General features: G+C 45.9%; 1 protein-coding gene across 1 annotated transcript in view; it reads left to right on the top strand.

Annotated features, from left to right (window-relative positions):
• IL1R2 (interleukin 1 receptor type 2) overlaps positions 1 to 14,179 on the top strand; it is a 37,449-nt gene extending 23,270 nt beyond the window's left edge. Inside the window, exons 4-9 of the mRNA XM_030838735.3 lie at positions 193 to 373; positions 3,648 to 3,819; positions 5,930 to 5,992; positions 8,570 to 8,705; positions 10,109 to 10,251; positions 13,072 to 14,179. Coding sequence (XP_030694595.2) covers positions 193 to 373; positions 3,648 to 3,819; positions 5,930 to 5,992; positions 8,570 to 8,705; positions 10,109 to 10,251; positions 13,072 to 13,241 — 865 coding nt within the window. The 3' untranslated portion in view covers positions 13,242 to 14,179. The remainder of the gene's footprint in view (positions 1 to 192; positions 374 to 3,647; positions 3,820 to 5,929; positions 5,993 to 8,569; positions 8,706 to 10,108; positions 10,252 to 13,071) is intronic.
• Positions 14,180 to 14,494: the final 315 nt, after the last annotated feature.

The raw sequence follows: 14,494 nt of genomic DNA, 5'->3' as shown, positions 1-14,494 counted from the left end.
ATATGACAATTATGTTTTTTTTTTTTGTGCTCCAAAGATTCAAAAGGACAAGGGACAAAAGTATTGCAATACCAATGAGGAAAATACAGAATGCAGAATTTAATGAGATTGGGGAATTATTCTTAATTTCATTTAGTTTTATTTTCATTTTGCCTTGCCATTTATTATTCCTTTTTTTCCCTTTTAAATCAGGAATGCCTCTTACTGTGACGAAATGTCCGTTGAGCTCAGGGTTTTTGAGAAGACAGAAGCTTCCCTGCCTCTCATCTTCTACCCGCAAATTATAACCTTGTCAGCCTCTGGGTTATTAGTTTGTCCTGATCTGAGTGAATTCATCGGGAACAAAACTGACGTGAAGATTCGATGGTACAAGGTACATCTTTAAGAACTGCCGTTTAATGAAAAGGTGTTTGATGAGCCATAGGAAAGATATAAAATATTCATTTGAAGGCAATATATTCACTTTTATATTTCTGTTTTTTTAACCCAGAGATTTTAAAAAGGGCCATGATTAATATGCTCTATTAGCCTTGATAGGGCTTAGGTAAGTGTCCTCAGAGGGTGATTAGGAAAGACAGAGTGGAAATGAATGCAGAATAAATAACAGCTGAAGAAAAGAGCTTTTCACTCTGTTGTTTGTCTATAGAAATTTTTAGAAAGAACTATTTAACAACTTGATACACATATTGATAGAGTTTTTTTTGTTGTTTTGTTTTTTTTTGCGGTACGCGGGCCTCTCACTGCCGTGGCCTCTCCCGTTGCGGAGCACAGGCTCCGGACGCGCAGGCTCAGCGGCCATGGCTCGCGGGCCCAGCCGCTCCGCGGCACGTCGGATCTTCCCGGACCGGGACACGAACCCACGCCCCCTGCATCGGCAGGCGGACTCTCAACCACTGCGCCACCAGGGAAGCCCTGATAGAGTTTTTTGAAAGCACATAAAAATCAGCCCTTGAGTTAAAGGAGTAAAATATAAACACAATTTCGTGTCCTGACTGGTTGAATAAATACCTACTATCATTGGCTCCCTTGTTTAGACCAGGTGTGGGCAAAAATTGAGCTGCCACCCACTTTTGTATGTTCACCAGCTTAGCTTTCACTTGTTTAAGTGGTTAAAAAAAAGAATAATATTTCATGACCCGTGAAAATGATATAAAACCCAAATCTCCGTGTCTATAAGTAATGTTTTGCTGGGACACGCTCATTTATTTCTGTGTTTTCGTGGGGCAACGGCAGAGTTGAATAGTTGAACAGAGGCCACGTGGACCGTAGGCCTAAAATATTTACTCTCTGGCCCTTTACAGAAAAAGTTGCCGACTCCTGATATACACCATAGATTGATACTGAAAAGTACAGTTATTTGTTTAAAAATGGATAGAAACTAACCTTTTAATCAAAAAATAGGTTGACCAGTTGACTGGTATTCTAACTACAAGATATCTCTAGGATGTCAATTTAATATTGGGAACTTTTAAATGATTTTCGGAGAAAGTGAACAGCCAGCTCCTAGGAGTTCACCTGCCCAATTATGGAGCTCTTGGTTTTGTAAGAGCATAAAAAGGTCAAGTGAGGGGTTTTACCGTAGAGGAAAGAGCACAGGTTCTGGGGTTGAGCAGTCTGGATTGGAAACCCTGCTTCTTCACTGACCTTTTGCATAGCCTTGGTCAGTTATTTTACCTCTTAAACCTGTTCCCTCTGCAAGACGGCAGTTCGTCACTCCCACTGCCTGAGGTTGTTTTGAGATTACATGGAGCACAGTGTGGGAAGCACCTCGTGCAGTGCTTGATTTGTAAATGGTCCTCGATAAATTCGGGTGGACAAGGGTATCATGGTGGCGCTTAATAATAATATTTGTTCCCGTCCTAAGAATGCTAATCATTACTGAGCACGTTCTGTGTACAAGTCTGTTCTAAACTCCCTGACATGAACCCAGTGCAATAGGGGTTGTTAATATCTCCATTTTACAGATTAGGAAACAGAGACCGGAAATGTAAGGAATGTGCTGAAGGTCATGCAGCTGGTAGAGGGTGAAGCCAAACCTCTGACCCCAGAGGCCAGAACCCACACATCCCTGCCACACGGGGGAGACCTGGGGGCTCGTAGGCCCTGGAATAACTGTGCTGCCGGGCCCTGTTTGGCTTTTTTCATATTGATCACTCATGTTGGGAACAATGAAATCTCTTTCTTTAATTAAATACATTGTACAGTTAGACTTCATGAGCTATGTGGTTGACAAACTATTCCAGTTATGCCTGGGTTCTCATTCAGAAAAAGTCTCTGCAATGACTCAAGGTTATATATGACTATTGCAATCATCATTTTTTTAAAGGCATTTCTTTTTTAAAAAATTAATTTATTTATTCATTTTTGGCTGTGTTGGGTCCTCATTGCTGTGCACGGGCTTTCTCTAGTTGCGGCGATTAGGGGCTACTCTTCATTGCAGTGCGCGGGCTTCTCATTGCGGTGGCTTCTCTTGTTGCGGAGCATGGGAGCTAGGTGTGTGGGCTTCAGTAGTTGTGGCACACAGGCCCAGCTGCTCCGTGGCATGTGGGATCTTCCCGGACCAGGGATCGAACCTGTGTGCCCTGCATTGGCAGGCGGACTCGCAATCACTGCACCATTAGGGAAGCCTCGCAATCATCATGGTTTTGAAAGAGATGTTCCTGAGAACATTTTGTGCTCATGAGGGTGTGTTCTCTGTTACTGGAGACTTCCCTCTTGAGGGTCTGCTCTGTAGAATGCACAGTACCTTTTGTCCATACAGGAAGTGTGGCCTCATGTCTCACATTTATTTTTTTATTATTATTTTTAAAAATAAATTTATTTGTTTTTGGCTACATTGGTTCTTTGTTGCTGTGCTCAGGCTTTCTCTAGTTGCGGCGAGCAGGGGCTACTCTTCGTTGCGGTGTGTGGGCTTCTCATTGTGGTGGTTTCTCTTGTTGTGGAGCATGGGCTCTAGGCATGTGGGCTTCAGTAGTTGTGGCATGTGGGCTCAGTAGTTGTGGCGCACGGGCTCAGTTGCTCCACGGCATGTGGGATCTTCCCAGACCAGGACTCAAACCTGTGTCCCATGCACTGGCAGGCGGATTCCTAACCACTCTGCCACCAGGGAAGCCCCACATTTATTTTTGTCTTACAAATTTTTCTCTGTCTCTACTGACTCCTAAAATTGAGATGATGTTTAAAGTGATTACTGCAATATCAACTCTTCTGAGCCTTGTTCTCCAAGTTGCCATGACTACGTCATAACACCCCTTTCTGGATGTTTCCCAAGCACTCTTTTCTGGATGTTTCCCATAGCACTCCTTTCTGGATGTTTCTATAGGCAGCTGTTATGCCATAAATATATTTATATTTTAATCGCCTACTTTGTCAAAGAAGATAGTTTCTTTTTTTCCCATTGTGCCAAAGCAAATGTGCTTTAAACATTCTGGTTAAACAAACCCAGCCATCCCGTGTTATATGCTAACAGACTCCCCCTCCTAAAAATACAGTTAAAAGTATGTCCCAAAGGACAATATTTGCAAAGTAAATATCAGAGCGGTTCTTGGATTGCAGATTCAACAGTGATGGATAATACCAGTGCTGTTCATAGTTTTTGAGATGTCAATTAAGATATAGCGTAACTTTGAAAAACATTTTCTCTTAAGGATTCTGTCCCTTTGGATCAAGACAACGAGAAATTTCTAAGTGTGAGGGGAACTCGCTTACTGGTAAACAATGTGTCTCTGGAGGACGCGGGCTATTATCAGTGTGCCATGACGTTTGCCCACAGAGGCAGGCAATACAACATCACCAGGAATATCAAACTCCGTGTTAAGAGTGAGTACTTGCTATCAAGGTACCTCTGCACCCTGGTTCAGCAACAAGCATGCAAGGAAAAAATTAGGGTTCCTGTAGAATTCTTTGAGTGTCTTTGGTATGAAAGGAAAACAGATATGGCAACTCTCTAAGCATCAGGCTTCTAAGATGTGTAGGACACTTGGAAAGAGAGGAAGCAGGGTGTTTTTATGAGGAATGGTGAATCCCTGGGTAGTTGACGGGGTTCCGAGTCTGAGGCTAAAACATGTACCACTAGAGGGAGCCAAACAGTGGTTCTCTTGGAAGGTCTCTTTGCAAGGTCCCCTTGGAAGGCCTGCACCTCCAGGGCCACCTATCAGGACACGGTTGCCGTAACTTTGTGTATAATTCTAGGTTACTAGGATTTTATTGGATTTTTCAGTGAGAAGGCTATGCGTTGGCATATGTGGTGAAAATTGCCCTTTTCTGGTCTTTCCCAAGCAGGTCTAGTTACCCTTGAAACCAGGATTTTAAATAGTGAGGGATCTCATTGGTTTAAATGAGTTCTACCTGAAAATAATGTTGTGAACAGTACCAATTAGCATGTCAAGTTTATCCACTGTTTCCTCCATGCCTCCTACATGTGGGACATCAAGCTTGGTGCAAAGGGCACACAAGTGAGGCAGTTCTAGCCCCTGCCCTGGAAACTATGGTGCTTTTCTTTGTTTTATACACTGAGTAACTACACAACTGGAGTCTTTTAAGGACGTTTCAGAGAGCATTGGAACTGTATTAAGGTTACATAATTGGTCTGTGAGAGGAAAGACTTTTTTCTCCCAGAGAATCCAGAGATTCAGTTTTACTACAGGGAAAATCGTGTCTCCCATGAATGGAAATCTCTAGATTATTTTCTTTTAACGTCTTGTGAAGATTCATTCACATCAACCCCTTACTCCCGCACAGCGGGGACCCCTGAGAATCCCGTGACTTTGAAGGGGGCCCGAATTATCCTGTTCATGTGATACTGCACAGGAACACTAGGGGGCGCCAACCTACATATAATCCCGTGTCCGGACCACACTGTGTCTCAGCCGTTCTCAAAGGGTGGTCCTCGGCCAGCGGCAGTGGCATCACCTGGGTACTCATCAGACCTGGAAGATCTCAGGCCCCAACCCAGACCTACGGAATCAGAAGCGATTAGCAGCCTGTGTTTAACACTCCCACCACCCTTGTGTCGGTGATGCTGATGCAGCCTGGAATTGGGACCCACGGATGCATTAACGTCTCGTCCTTGGGGCGTTCTTCTCCCCTCTCTGCTCCCAGCCTCTGTGCAGCAGCCCTGTGACCGTGAGGGGAGGGAAAAGCTCCCGGTCTTGGTGGAGAAGCAGCTGCTCCCCGGGCTCTCCTGGGATGCTGCATAATGCTTATTCCTGTTAGGGTTTCAAATGCTCTTTAGTGGAAGAGGTGGGGATGGAGCAGAGCTCTCTGTCCACCCCCATCAACTGTCCTTTCTGCTCCAGTTCAGATGCCCAGTTTCTTCCAGCTGCTGGGGGACCTGCCTCTCAGGGAGCTGGGTTCCAATTCCCACCCCCCCCCCCAAAGGGTCAATCACCTCAACTAAAAAGCCCTGGTGACCAAGCTGGGTTACTGAGTTTATCACTCAGTATGGGGTTAGCATCACGAACAGGTGGTTCTGGGGCCCCTGTGCCTTTTTTATTTCTTTGGAAGCGACTCCAGGGTTCTGTGGCAGGCGCATGGGATGGTAGCGAGGGAGTGGGGGGAGACACTTTGGGGCGAAGAGCCTCTGGAGTAAGACCTATCCTGTGGACATGGTGAACGCTCCTGTTAAGGATTCATTCAGGAAGCCGGGGAGCGGAATGGTTAATTGTTACCACAGAGCAGAGAACATCTGTTCGTGGAATGTGTGTTTAACTGTGGCTTCTTCCAGTCATCTCTCTTCTGGGAAAGGCATTGGCCAAAGAGGCTCAATTTCGTGGAGAGCCGGTTTCCTTTGCCAGAAAAAGCCAAGTCTCACAATGGTTGGCCCTGCTGTAAAAGATAATTCAGTTAATTAGGTAAACAATAGACCCTGACCCTCAGCTTGCAATGAAGGCTTTCCTAACTGAATCTCTTTTCCTCATATCTTTCTCAGAAAGAGAAGAGGAGACGATTCCCGTGATCATCTCCCCCCACCAGACCATCTCAGCTTCGCTGGGTAAGGACCGTGTAACCCACCTGGATGGCTGCAGTCCCAAAGCTGGGGCCCCAGGACCCCTGTGTCACCGACTGTGCCTGCCGTGGGGTTTGCAGGTCCCGCTACCCCAGCGGGAAATAGCAAATGAGAGGGAACGTTTCCCTTTACCAAATACCGTCAGTAATGGCATTATCTGAAAACATGTACACTTTGCTTCTTGAAAACCCTGCCTACAAAAATCTCAGTGCAAAACTCAGAACGTTCTAGTAGCTGTTGTTAACTGCATGAAAGGATTAAGGCATGATGCCCCAGAAAGTCAGCACCTGTAGTGTATTTAAAATAATTCACTTTACCAATACTTGGCCGACGCTCAGCGTTTCCCCAAGACTCCGACTCTGCCCCTGCTGGTTCCCCCAGAGACAGTTTCTTATCGCCAACATAGCTGGTCAGCGGGTCAAGGGAGTTAAGGAAAATGCATGACAGAGGTTTTCACCATTTTTCACCATCCTGGCCAGCACGCACTTTCTTACTGAGCACAGCTAAGTCTGATAAGATGCCATTCAGGGCTTCCCTGGTGGCGCAGTGGTTGAGAGTCCGCCTGCCGATGCAGGGGACACGGGTTCGTGCCCCGGTCCGGGAAGATCCCACATGCCGCGGAGCGGCTGGGCCCGTGAGCCATGGCCGCTGAGCCTGCGCGTCCGGAGCCTGTGCTCCGCAACGGGAGAGGCCACAGCAGGGAGAGGCCCGCGTATCACAAAAAAAAAAAAAAAAAAAAAGATGCCATTCAATGCCAACATCAACCCTGTGGGGAGGTCTTATTTCTCCGAATTTCCAGAAGGAAAAGCTGTCCAGGGGGTCACTGGCTCAGTATCTGTCAAAAAGCCATAGTCGGGTCTGGCTGGGGTTCAGACGCAGGCCTGTGTGTCTGTGAGGCCTGTACCTTTTCTGTGTGTCTGTTTTTATATAGAGGTTTTGTAGGCCTTATGCTCATTTATTAAACCCTGGCTGCAGAGTCCTGTCTATCTACATAGCATCTATCTATCTATTATCTATCTAACCACCCATCTATCCATCTATCATCTATTATCTATCTGTCATCTATCTATCTATCCATCGTCTATCTATTATCTATCTAACCACCCATCTATCCATCTATCATCTATTATCTATCTGTCATCTATCTATCTATCCATCGTCTATCTATTATCTATCTAACCACCCATCTATCCATCTATCATCTATTATCTATCTGTCATCTATCTATCCATCGTCTATCTATTATCTATCTAACCACCCATCTATCCATCTATCTATCTATTATCTATCTGTCATCTATCTATCCATCGTCTATGTATTATCTATCTAACCACCCATCTATCCATCTATCTATCTATTATCTATCTGTTATCTATCTATCCATCGTCTATCTATTATCTATCTAACTACCCATCTATCCATCTATCATCTATTATCTATCTGTCATCTATCTATCTATCCATCGTCTATCTATTATCTATCTAACCACCCATCTATCCATCTATCTATCTATTATCTATCTGTTATCTCCCTCCCTCCCTCCCTCCCTCCCTTCCTCCCTCCCTCCCTCTTTTGTCTGGTGTTTGGGCTTACATTTTTAACTTTAATTGGTGGTCATGGAGAAGGAGGGCTTGTGCACAGACGCCGGGATTGCTGCCTGACACCTGAGTTGCAGCTCCCAACAGCTGTCTTGGCTCTCAGAAGAGCCTCCTGGAAGCTTGGGGAAGTGGGGACTCGGGTTAGCGCTGACTAGCGCCCCAGCGCCCCTGCTCCTCTGTGCTCCCCAGCCCAGTGGAGCTGAGTCTCCAGCCCCGTTGCTTTGCATATGCACTGATGTGCCTGGCAGAGTCATATGAGGCCAGAACGAGTGGGCTGTTTTTGGCTGAGAAATCTTTAAGGTCATAAGGGATGTGAAGGAGGAAGAAAAGTGGGCTTTCTGAGCCTGACGTGGCCAGGTGCATTAAAGCACACACCCCGGGGAGGCACATTACCCACGAGGAATTTATTCCCCCTCCTCCCCTTTGGTGACTAAAAAAAACCCAACATAGTGATTGAGGCAGGGGACCTCAGACCATCATATCGCACAACTGTAGAAGGCACCATTCATGTAAAACACAGTGGCTTTTGAAAGGATTAATCCTAAATGAACATGACCAGGGATGGAGAGCTCCTAGGGGAAGCAGGAGAGCAGAGGCCAGCAGTGGGCAAAGAGACAGATCCTCTGGATTCTGGATCTGGAGTTCTGGAGGCAAGAAGAATAAACTGTGGGAAAAGGCAGCTCTGGAACTCAGAATGCTCTGTAGGGGCCGAGTGGCCTTGGGGGAGCCATTTGCCTCCGGGTTTCCATCTGCCCTGAGGACCAGTGGAAAGAGCTGGAGACCCTTGGTAAATTCTGATGCTCTAGGTGAATGGAATCGCTTGAGGGAACTAAGTTTCCTTCTAAGAAGAGAATTGGTGAGGGTGTCTGAAAAGAGGGGGGAGGATCCACCGCTCAGATCTGCTGATGTGACCCCGTCCCCTGGCTGGTTCTGACATTTGATGTGCTGCGTCTTGCCGTCACAGGGTCGAGACTGACAATCCCGTGTAAGGTGTTTCTGGGAGCTGGCATACAGGCGACCACCTTGCTGTGGTGGACTGCCAACAACACACACGTAGAGGATGCCTACAAGGGGGGCCGCGTGACCGAGGGGCAGCGCCAGTAAGTGGGGGAAGATCTTCCTCGTCCCCTGGGCAGAGCTGTTGTGAACCCCCTGCAGACTCCACTTCCTTGTAGAGACAATGTCCTAGCCAACCCATCAATATGACACACACACCACATTACAAATATATATTTTTTCTTCTACTCCCTTGGATTTTTAGAATCTTAAACATTGGGTTTGCTAAGTATCACCACCTGTTCTTGAGAATCAAGCCTTCTCTCTAAATCTATGAGCTGCAGCCTACTACTTGACATTGGTGTTGCCTCTTCTAGCTGTTTAATTAGATCTTTCTTCCTTGAGCATTGCAGAGTCAAACATCCACAGCCCTTAAAACGACTCTGAAACTTAGCCACGGGATCCGAGAGCCGCCTCTGCTTCCTTCCAGTCTCTAAGGAAGGTTACTCTGAAAGAAAGCGAGGATTCTGTCCTCATAAGCCTTCATCTCCGGGAAATATTTTCTCACTCTGAAAGTAGAACAATCAGGCCTTGTAGATGGAAACCATTTGCCTGTGAGGAGGCAGACCCTCCAATGTTCCAAATTATAAAGTGTTTTTAAAAATCACAGTTTCGGCACTCTGAAGTTGCCTGAACTTTTGCTGGCCTAATTTTTGTCTTTTTGGAAAGGCCTATCCAAAAAGGTCTTTCTGGATGCAATTTAGTGGATAGAAATTACGTGTAGTTAGTGCAACTGTTTGCTTGAAAATCCTCGTTGTGAAAAGCTTGGGCAGAACCCACATGCCGCATGTCAGCTTACTCGTACTACGTGTTTGCTTAAAGGAGCCTATTTTCCCCCCATAGATTAAAAAAAAATAGTCCTAGTGGCTCCACACCCATGATATTTTTATTCATGCTAACAGATCGTAGTGAAGCATCTTCGGATTCCTGCAACATTGCACGTGGCAGTGCTGTTGATGGGCCTCCACGGCGGCCCATCTGCAGCCCTCGGATCTGCACTTGAGTTTCTAGAGTGAGGGTTGGCAGTGAGCGGGGCTGAGAGTAGACACCGTGGAGGACGGGATTCTTGGAAACTCCCTGCCCTCCAATATGCAAATGATTTCTTGGTGATACGGTCCAATTTCCCAAAACTAGACATTTCTATTCCTACGACTGGTTCTTTGTTCATCAAGGGCCTTAAAAAGTGATTTCTCCCCCATTATCCAAACTCAACTGGCTTCTGCAAGCTCCTTGTTACAAGTAACCTATCCCAGTGACCAGCATCTTCAGGGTCCCTCTCACCTTCAGGAACAGGCTTAGGAATTCTCCCAAATACGTAACAAATATAATGGCAAGTGCCTCTAACTTGGTAAATCGTGACATCCACTCAAGCACAGTGGGGCCTTGAGAATGTGCAGGTGTCTATGTTGAAAAGACTTTATGTTTCACTAAGTGTCTTCTCACCTAGGGAATACTCGGAAAATAACGAGAATTACATTGAAGTGCCCCTGATTTTCGATCCAGTTGTAAGAGAGGATTTGCACACGGACTTTAAATGTGTTGTCCGTAATACAATGAGTTTCCAGATGCTTCGTACCACAGTCAAAGAAGGTATGGATTTGGGGACATTAAAGGGAAAAGCTATGTGTTGGGTGCTCTGTGGACGCTAAATAAAGCTCCTGACGCTCTGGGTGATTACTGAGGAGGGCCCGTGAGTCTCCCGTTAGCGGAGCACAGAAAGCAGATCTCTCATTTTTTATGACTTTTTTGGTAGGGTGGAGGCTGCCACCTCACGGGCTCCAGAGCGCAGGCTCGGAGATTGTACTCAAAAATTTAAAGAGGAAGCTGAGGGCTTCCCTAGTGGTGCCGTGAGAGTCTGCCTGCCGATGCAGGAGATGTGGGTTCGTGCCCCGGTCTGGGAAGATCCCACATGCTGTGGAGTGGCTGGGCCCGTGAGCCATGGGCGCTGAGCCTGCGCGTCCGGAGCCTGTGCTCCGCAATGGGAGAGGCCACAGCAGTGAGAGGCCCGCGTACCGCAAAAAAAAAACAAAAACAAAGAGGAAGCTGATTTTTTTGTAAAAAAGATAAAATGGTTCTGCGATAGATTTTAAAAAAACCTGTGTCCTCTAGTGGTTCTGCCTGGATTGGCAGGACCAGCTCTGCTTTCATGACCCCTCAAGGAGGGTGGGATGCTTTTTATCCCGAGGTTGAGAGATTTCATCCTCCGAGAGCTGGGAACTGGAAGGTACGCAGGGCTCAGGCAGCTTCAGGGTTAAAGCCATCGGTCATCAGGAGATAAAGTATAAGGCTGTAGCCAAACCAACGCAGTGCTCACGGAAGGACATTTACAAAAAAAAGAAAAACCTGACTTACCATTTTGACAAATCGATTTCTTCTCAGTGTTTGAGCGCTGGGCAGGAAAGGGAGACGTGGGTGATGTGGTCTGTCGACAGCCCGAAGGATAAGAAGGGAAGAGACAAAGCGATCCCTACCGGGAGCCTTACCCTGCCGCCTGGGCAGTCTGCACAATCAATAAACACAAACCGCCCCACATATTCCGTGTTTGCAGGGGAGGCAGCTGCAGACGAGCTTCTAATTGGAAAGCTGAGAATGTGTGTAAGCCTCAGGGCAGGAACGACAGCACAGTATAACTTCTCTCCAACTGTGGTCCATGCATACCAGCATCCCTGACTTGAGCCACTAGTTGAAAATGCAGATTCCTAGGCTCACCCCCAGATCTACCCGGTCAGATTCTCTGGGGTGAGGCCAAAGACTGCAATTTAGCAAGCTCCTTTCATGTTAAAGTTTGAGAACCGTTGCCCTAGGACACACGCGAAGGCTGACGTCCCAGATCATTTCCATGAGCGGGTTGGTGGTGGTACAAACTTGGAAGTGGAGGATTCCACAGAAAGTGGGATCCACTGCTGGGCTTCAGAATCGTGACCCAAAGGAAGCCATGGTTTGTCTGCTCCTGATGCTGGGAACCTGCAAACATTTCTAAGACATGAGCCCTGACCCTGCCTGTCCTTCGCTGGGTCGGCCATGACTGATCACAGAGGGCACAGGTCAAAGCCTTTCACCAGGGCTGAGAGGCGCCCCGAAATGGCTGCTCCGAAAATTAAAACTTCACTCGTTTCTAAGCCTTGAGGGATTTTAAGGTGGAAGAATCATCTGGAGAAATTGTCTGAGACTGTGTCGATTCCCGAACGCCTGCACAGACTAAGATAAACAGTAGCTTAAAAATGTAGACTTCTAGCCTCATCATCCGTGCGCTTGTTAACTTTTTTAATTTAGTTTTTATTATATATTATAGTTTATTTACAATGTTCTGTTAGTTTCAGGTGTACAGCAAAGTGAATCAGTTATACATATACATAGATACGTTCTTTTTCAGATTCTTTTCCCATATAGGTTATTACAGAATATTGAGCAGACTTCCCCGTGCTATACAGTAGGTCCTTGTTGGTTACCTGTTTTATATATAGTAGTGTGTATATGTCAGTCCCAAACTCCTAACTTATCCCTCCTCCTCAACACTTGTTAACTTTTTATCCATACTTCCTATATTTTCTAAAATAAATTAATTTTTTAATTTATCTTACTTTTGGCTGGGTTAGGGCTCTTCGTTGCTACGTGCAGGCTTTCTCTAGTTGCAGTGAGCGGGGGCTAGTCTCCTTTGCGGTGCACGGGCTTCTCATTGCAGTGGCTTCTCTTGTTGCGGAGCATGGGCTCTAGGCACATGGGCTTCTGTAGTTGTGGCGTGCGGGCTCAGTAGTTGTGGCTCACGGGCTCCAGAGCGCAGGCTCAGTAGTTGTGGTGCATGGGTTTAGTTGCTCCACAGCATGTGGGACCTTCCCGGACCAGGGCTCGAACCCGTGTCCCCTGCACTGGCAGGAGGATTCTTAACCACTGCGCCCCCAGGGATTGCTTCTTATATTTTCATAACACAGAGATACCAAGGAGTAGAATATAAAATAACTGGATCCAAGCGATAATCTTGACACCTAAAGCCCCTTTCTTCAAAGTTTTTCTTTTCCTTTGTTACTTTACTGACTCCTCATGACACCCATGCTCACGGAAAAGGGCAGATTATGTGCTGGCTACGTCACAGTCAGCTAGCAGAGACCTAGACCGGCATCTCATTGCACACAGCCCAACGGGTAGAACAAAATTAGACCATCGACACCTGCCCACCCCCCCAGCTCTGCGTTGCTTCTCTCCAGTGGAGATTTGTTCTACCTTGCTCGTTTGCCTAACGCCACAGATGTCACCCTCAAGTATCCTTGATCTTAGTGTAAGACATACTTTCTGAAAATCAGTACCTGTTTATTAGAAGTGACAAACACCACTTCCTTCTCTGTAAAGTGCGCGGCAATGTCCTATTTGGTGGTAGGAGCGTGTTCACCCCTCACATGTCTGTTCTTCCTACAGCTGCCACGTTCTCCTGGGAGATTACACTGGCCCCCCTTTCCCTCATCTTCTTGGTTTTGGGGGGAATATGGATGCACAGACGGTGTAAACGCAGAACTGGAAAAGCCTATGATTTGATGATGGAGTTAAAGACCAGCCATCAGATTCTCAATCCTATCCGAGTAAAATAAAGGAAATAAAATACTTCAAGTCAAACGATGTCCTTTCTTCCGCAAGCAGCCCTGGTTTTTGAGGGACGCTGTTCTTTTCCTCCGTTGTTTAACAGAGCTGCTGTGTTTATAGTGGGTTTGTAGTAAAAGACTGAAGTGGACATGTAAAGTTTATTCTGAAACTGAATCACAGGGGCCAATGTGCACATGGGTGGGCTTGAGGTGCTCTTTGAATAAGAGGTGAAAACACCTAAAGGAGTTTTGGAATTCATTCATCCATTTCACAAAAACGTGTTAAAAGTCTCCTTTAGCTATGCTCTATGGCAGGTGTTATAGATACAAAGATAAAGACATGGTTTTCCTTTCGGGAAGGTGGAATTTCATGTTGAAACTGGAAAGGATGGTTTAGAAATACTAAAGAAGAGTCAGCAAGAATTGGTAAATGCTTTTTAAAAGGACGATCCAAAAAATAGTAGTTCAAATAGGTGGTCAGAAAAATACGTCAGAACATACCAGCAGACTGAGAAACGGATTCGCCTTCATAATGAAACTTCTGAAAATAAAGAGAATGGAAGAGTATTGAGATAACTGCATACACACTGAGAAAAAAGTAATCAGAGCCTCTTTTATGTAATATGCCAAAACGAAATTCCAGCTAAATTAATGAGTTAAATTAAAAAAATCAAATGGCAGGAAAATTGGCATGACTCACTCCTTCACCTATTCAAGTCTTTGTTCACATGTGACCTTCCCAGAGGCCCTTATGAGTCCCTTTCCAACCCTCTCTGTTCCCCCCAACTCTGCTTTGTGTCATTATAGCTCTTATCACCACCAGACCTTCCATTATATATTTGCTTGTTCATTTTCTGTTTTCCCCACCAGAATGGGAGCTCCTTGAGGGCAGAGATGTTATTTTGGTCACGGCCATATCCCCAGTACCTCAAGTCAAGCCTGTCATCCACTGGGCACTTAATAATTATTTGTAGAATAGACGAAAACAGGATGAATTCTCTTGTGTTCACTAGCAATAAAAGTATCACCACAGTAAAGATGGACAGGGTTCATTATGTTACAATTTCTGCATAGAAAAATAAAATAATAAAAGCAACACATCAAAGATATTGTGTCAAGCAAGGTCAAGGCATTAATAACTATAACAAAGTTATTCAAGGTTTTTTTTTTTTTGCGGTACGCGGGCCTCTCACTGTTGTGGCCTCTCCTGTTACGGAGCACAGGCTCCGGACGCGCAGGCTCAGCGGCCATGGCTCACGGGC

Source organism: Globicephala melas, chromosome 12 (assembly GCF_963455315.2).
Source record: "Globicephala melas chromosome 12, mGloMel1.2, whole genome shotgun sequence".
Lineage (NCBI taxonomy): Eukaryota > Metazoa > Chordata > Mammalia > Artiodactyla > Delphinidae > Globicephala > Globicephala melas.
This window is presented reverse-complemented; position numbering and strand designations above follow the sequence as displayed.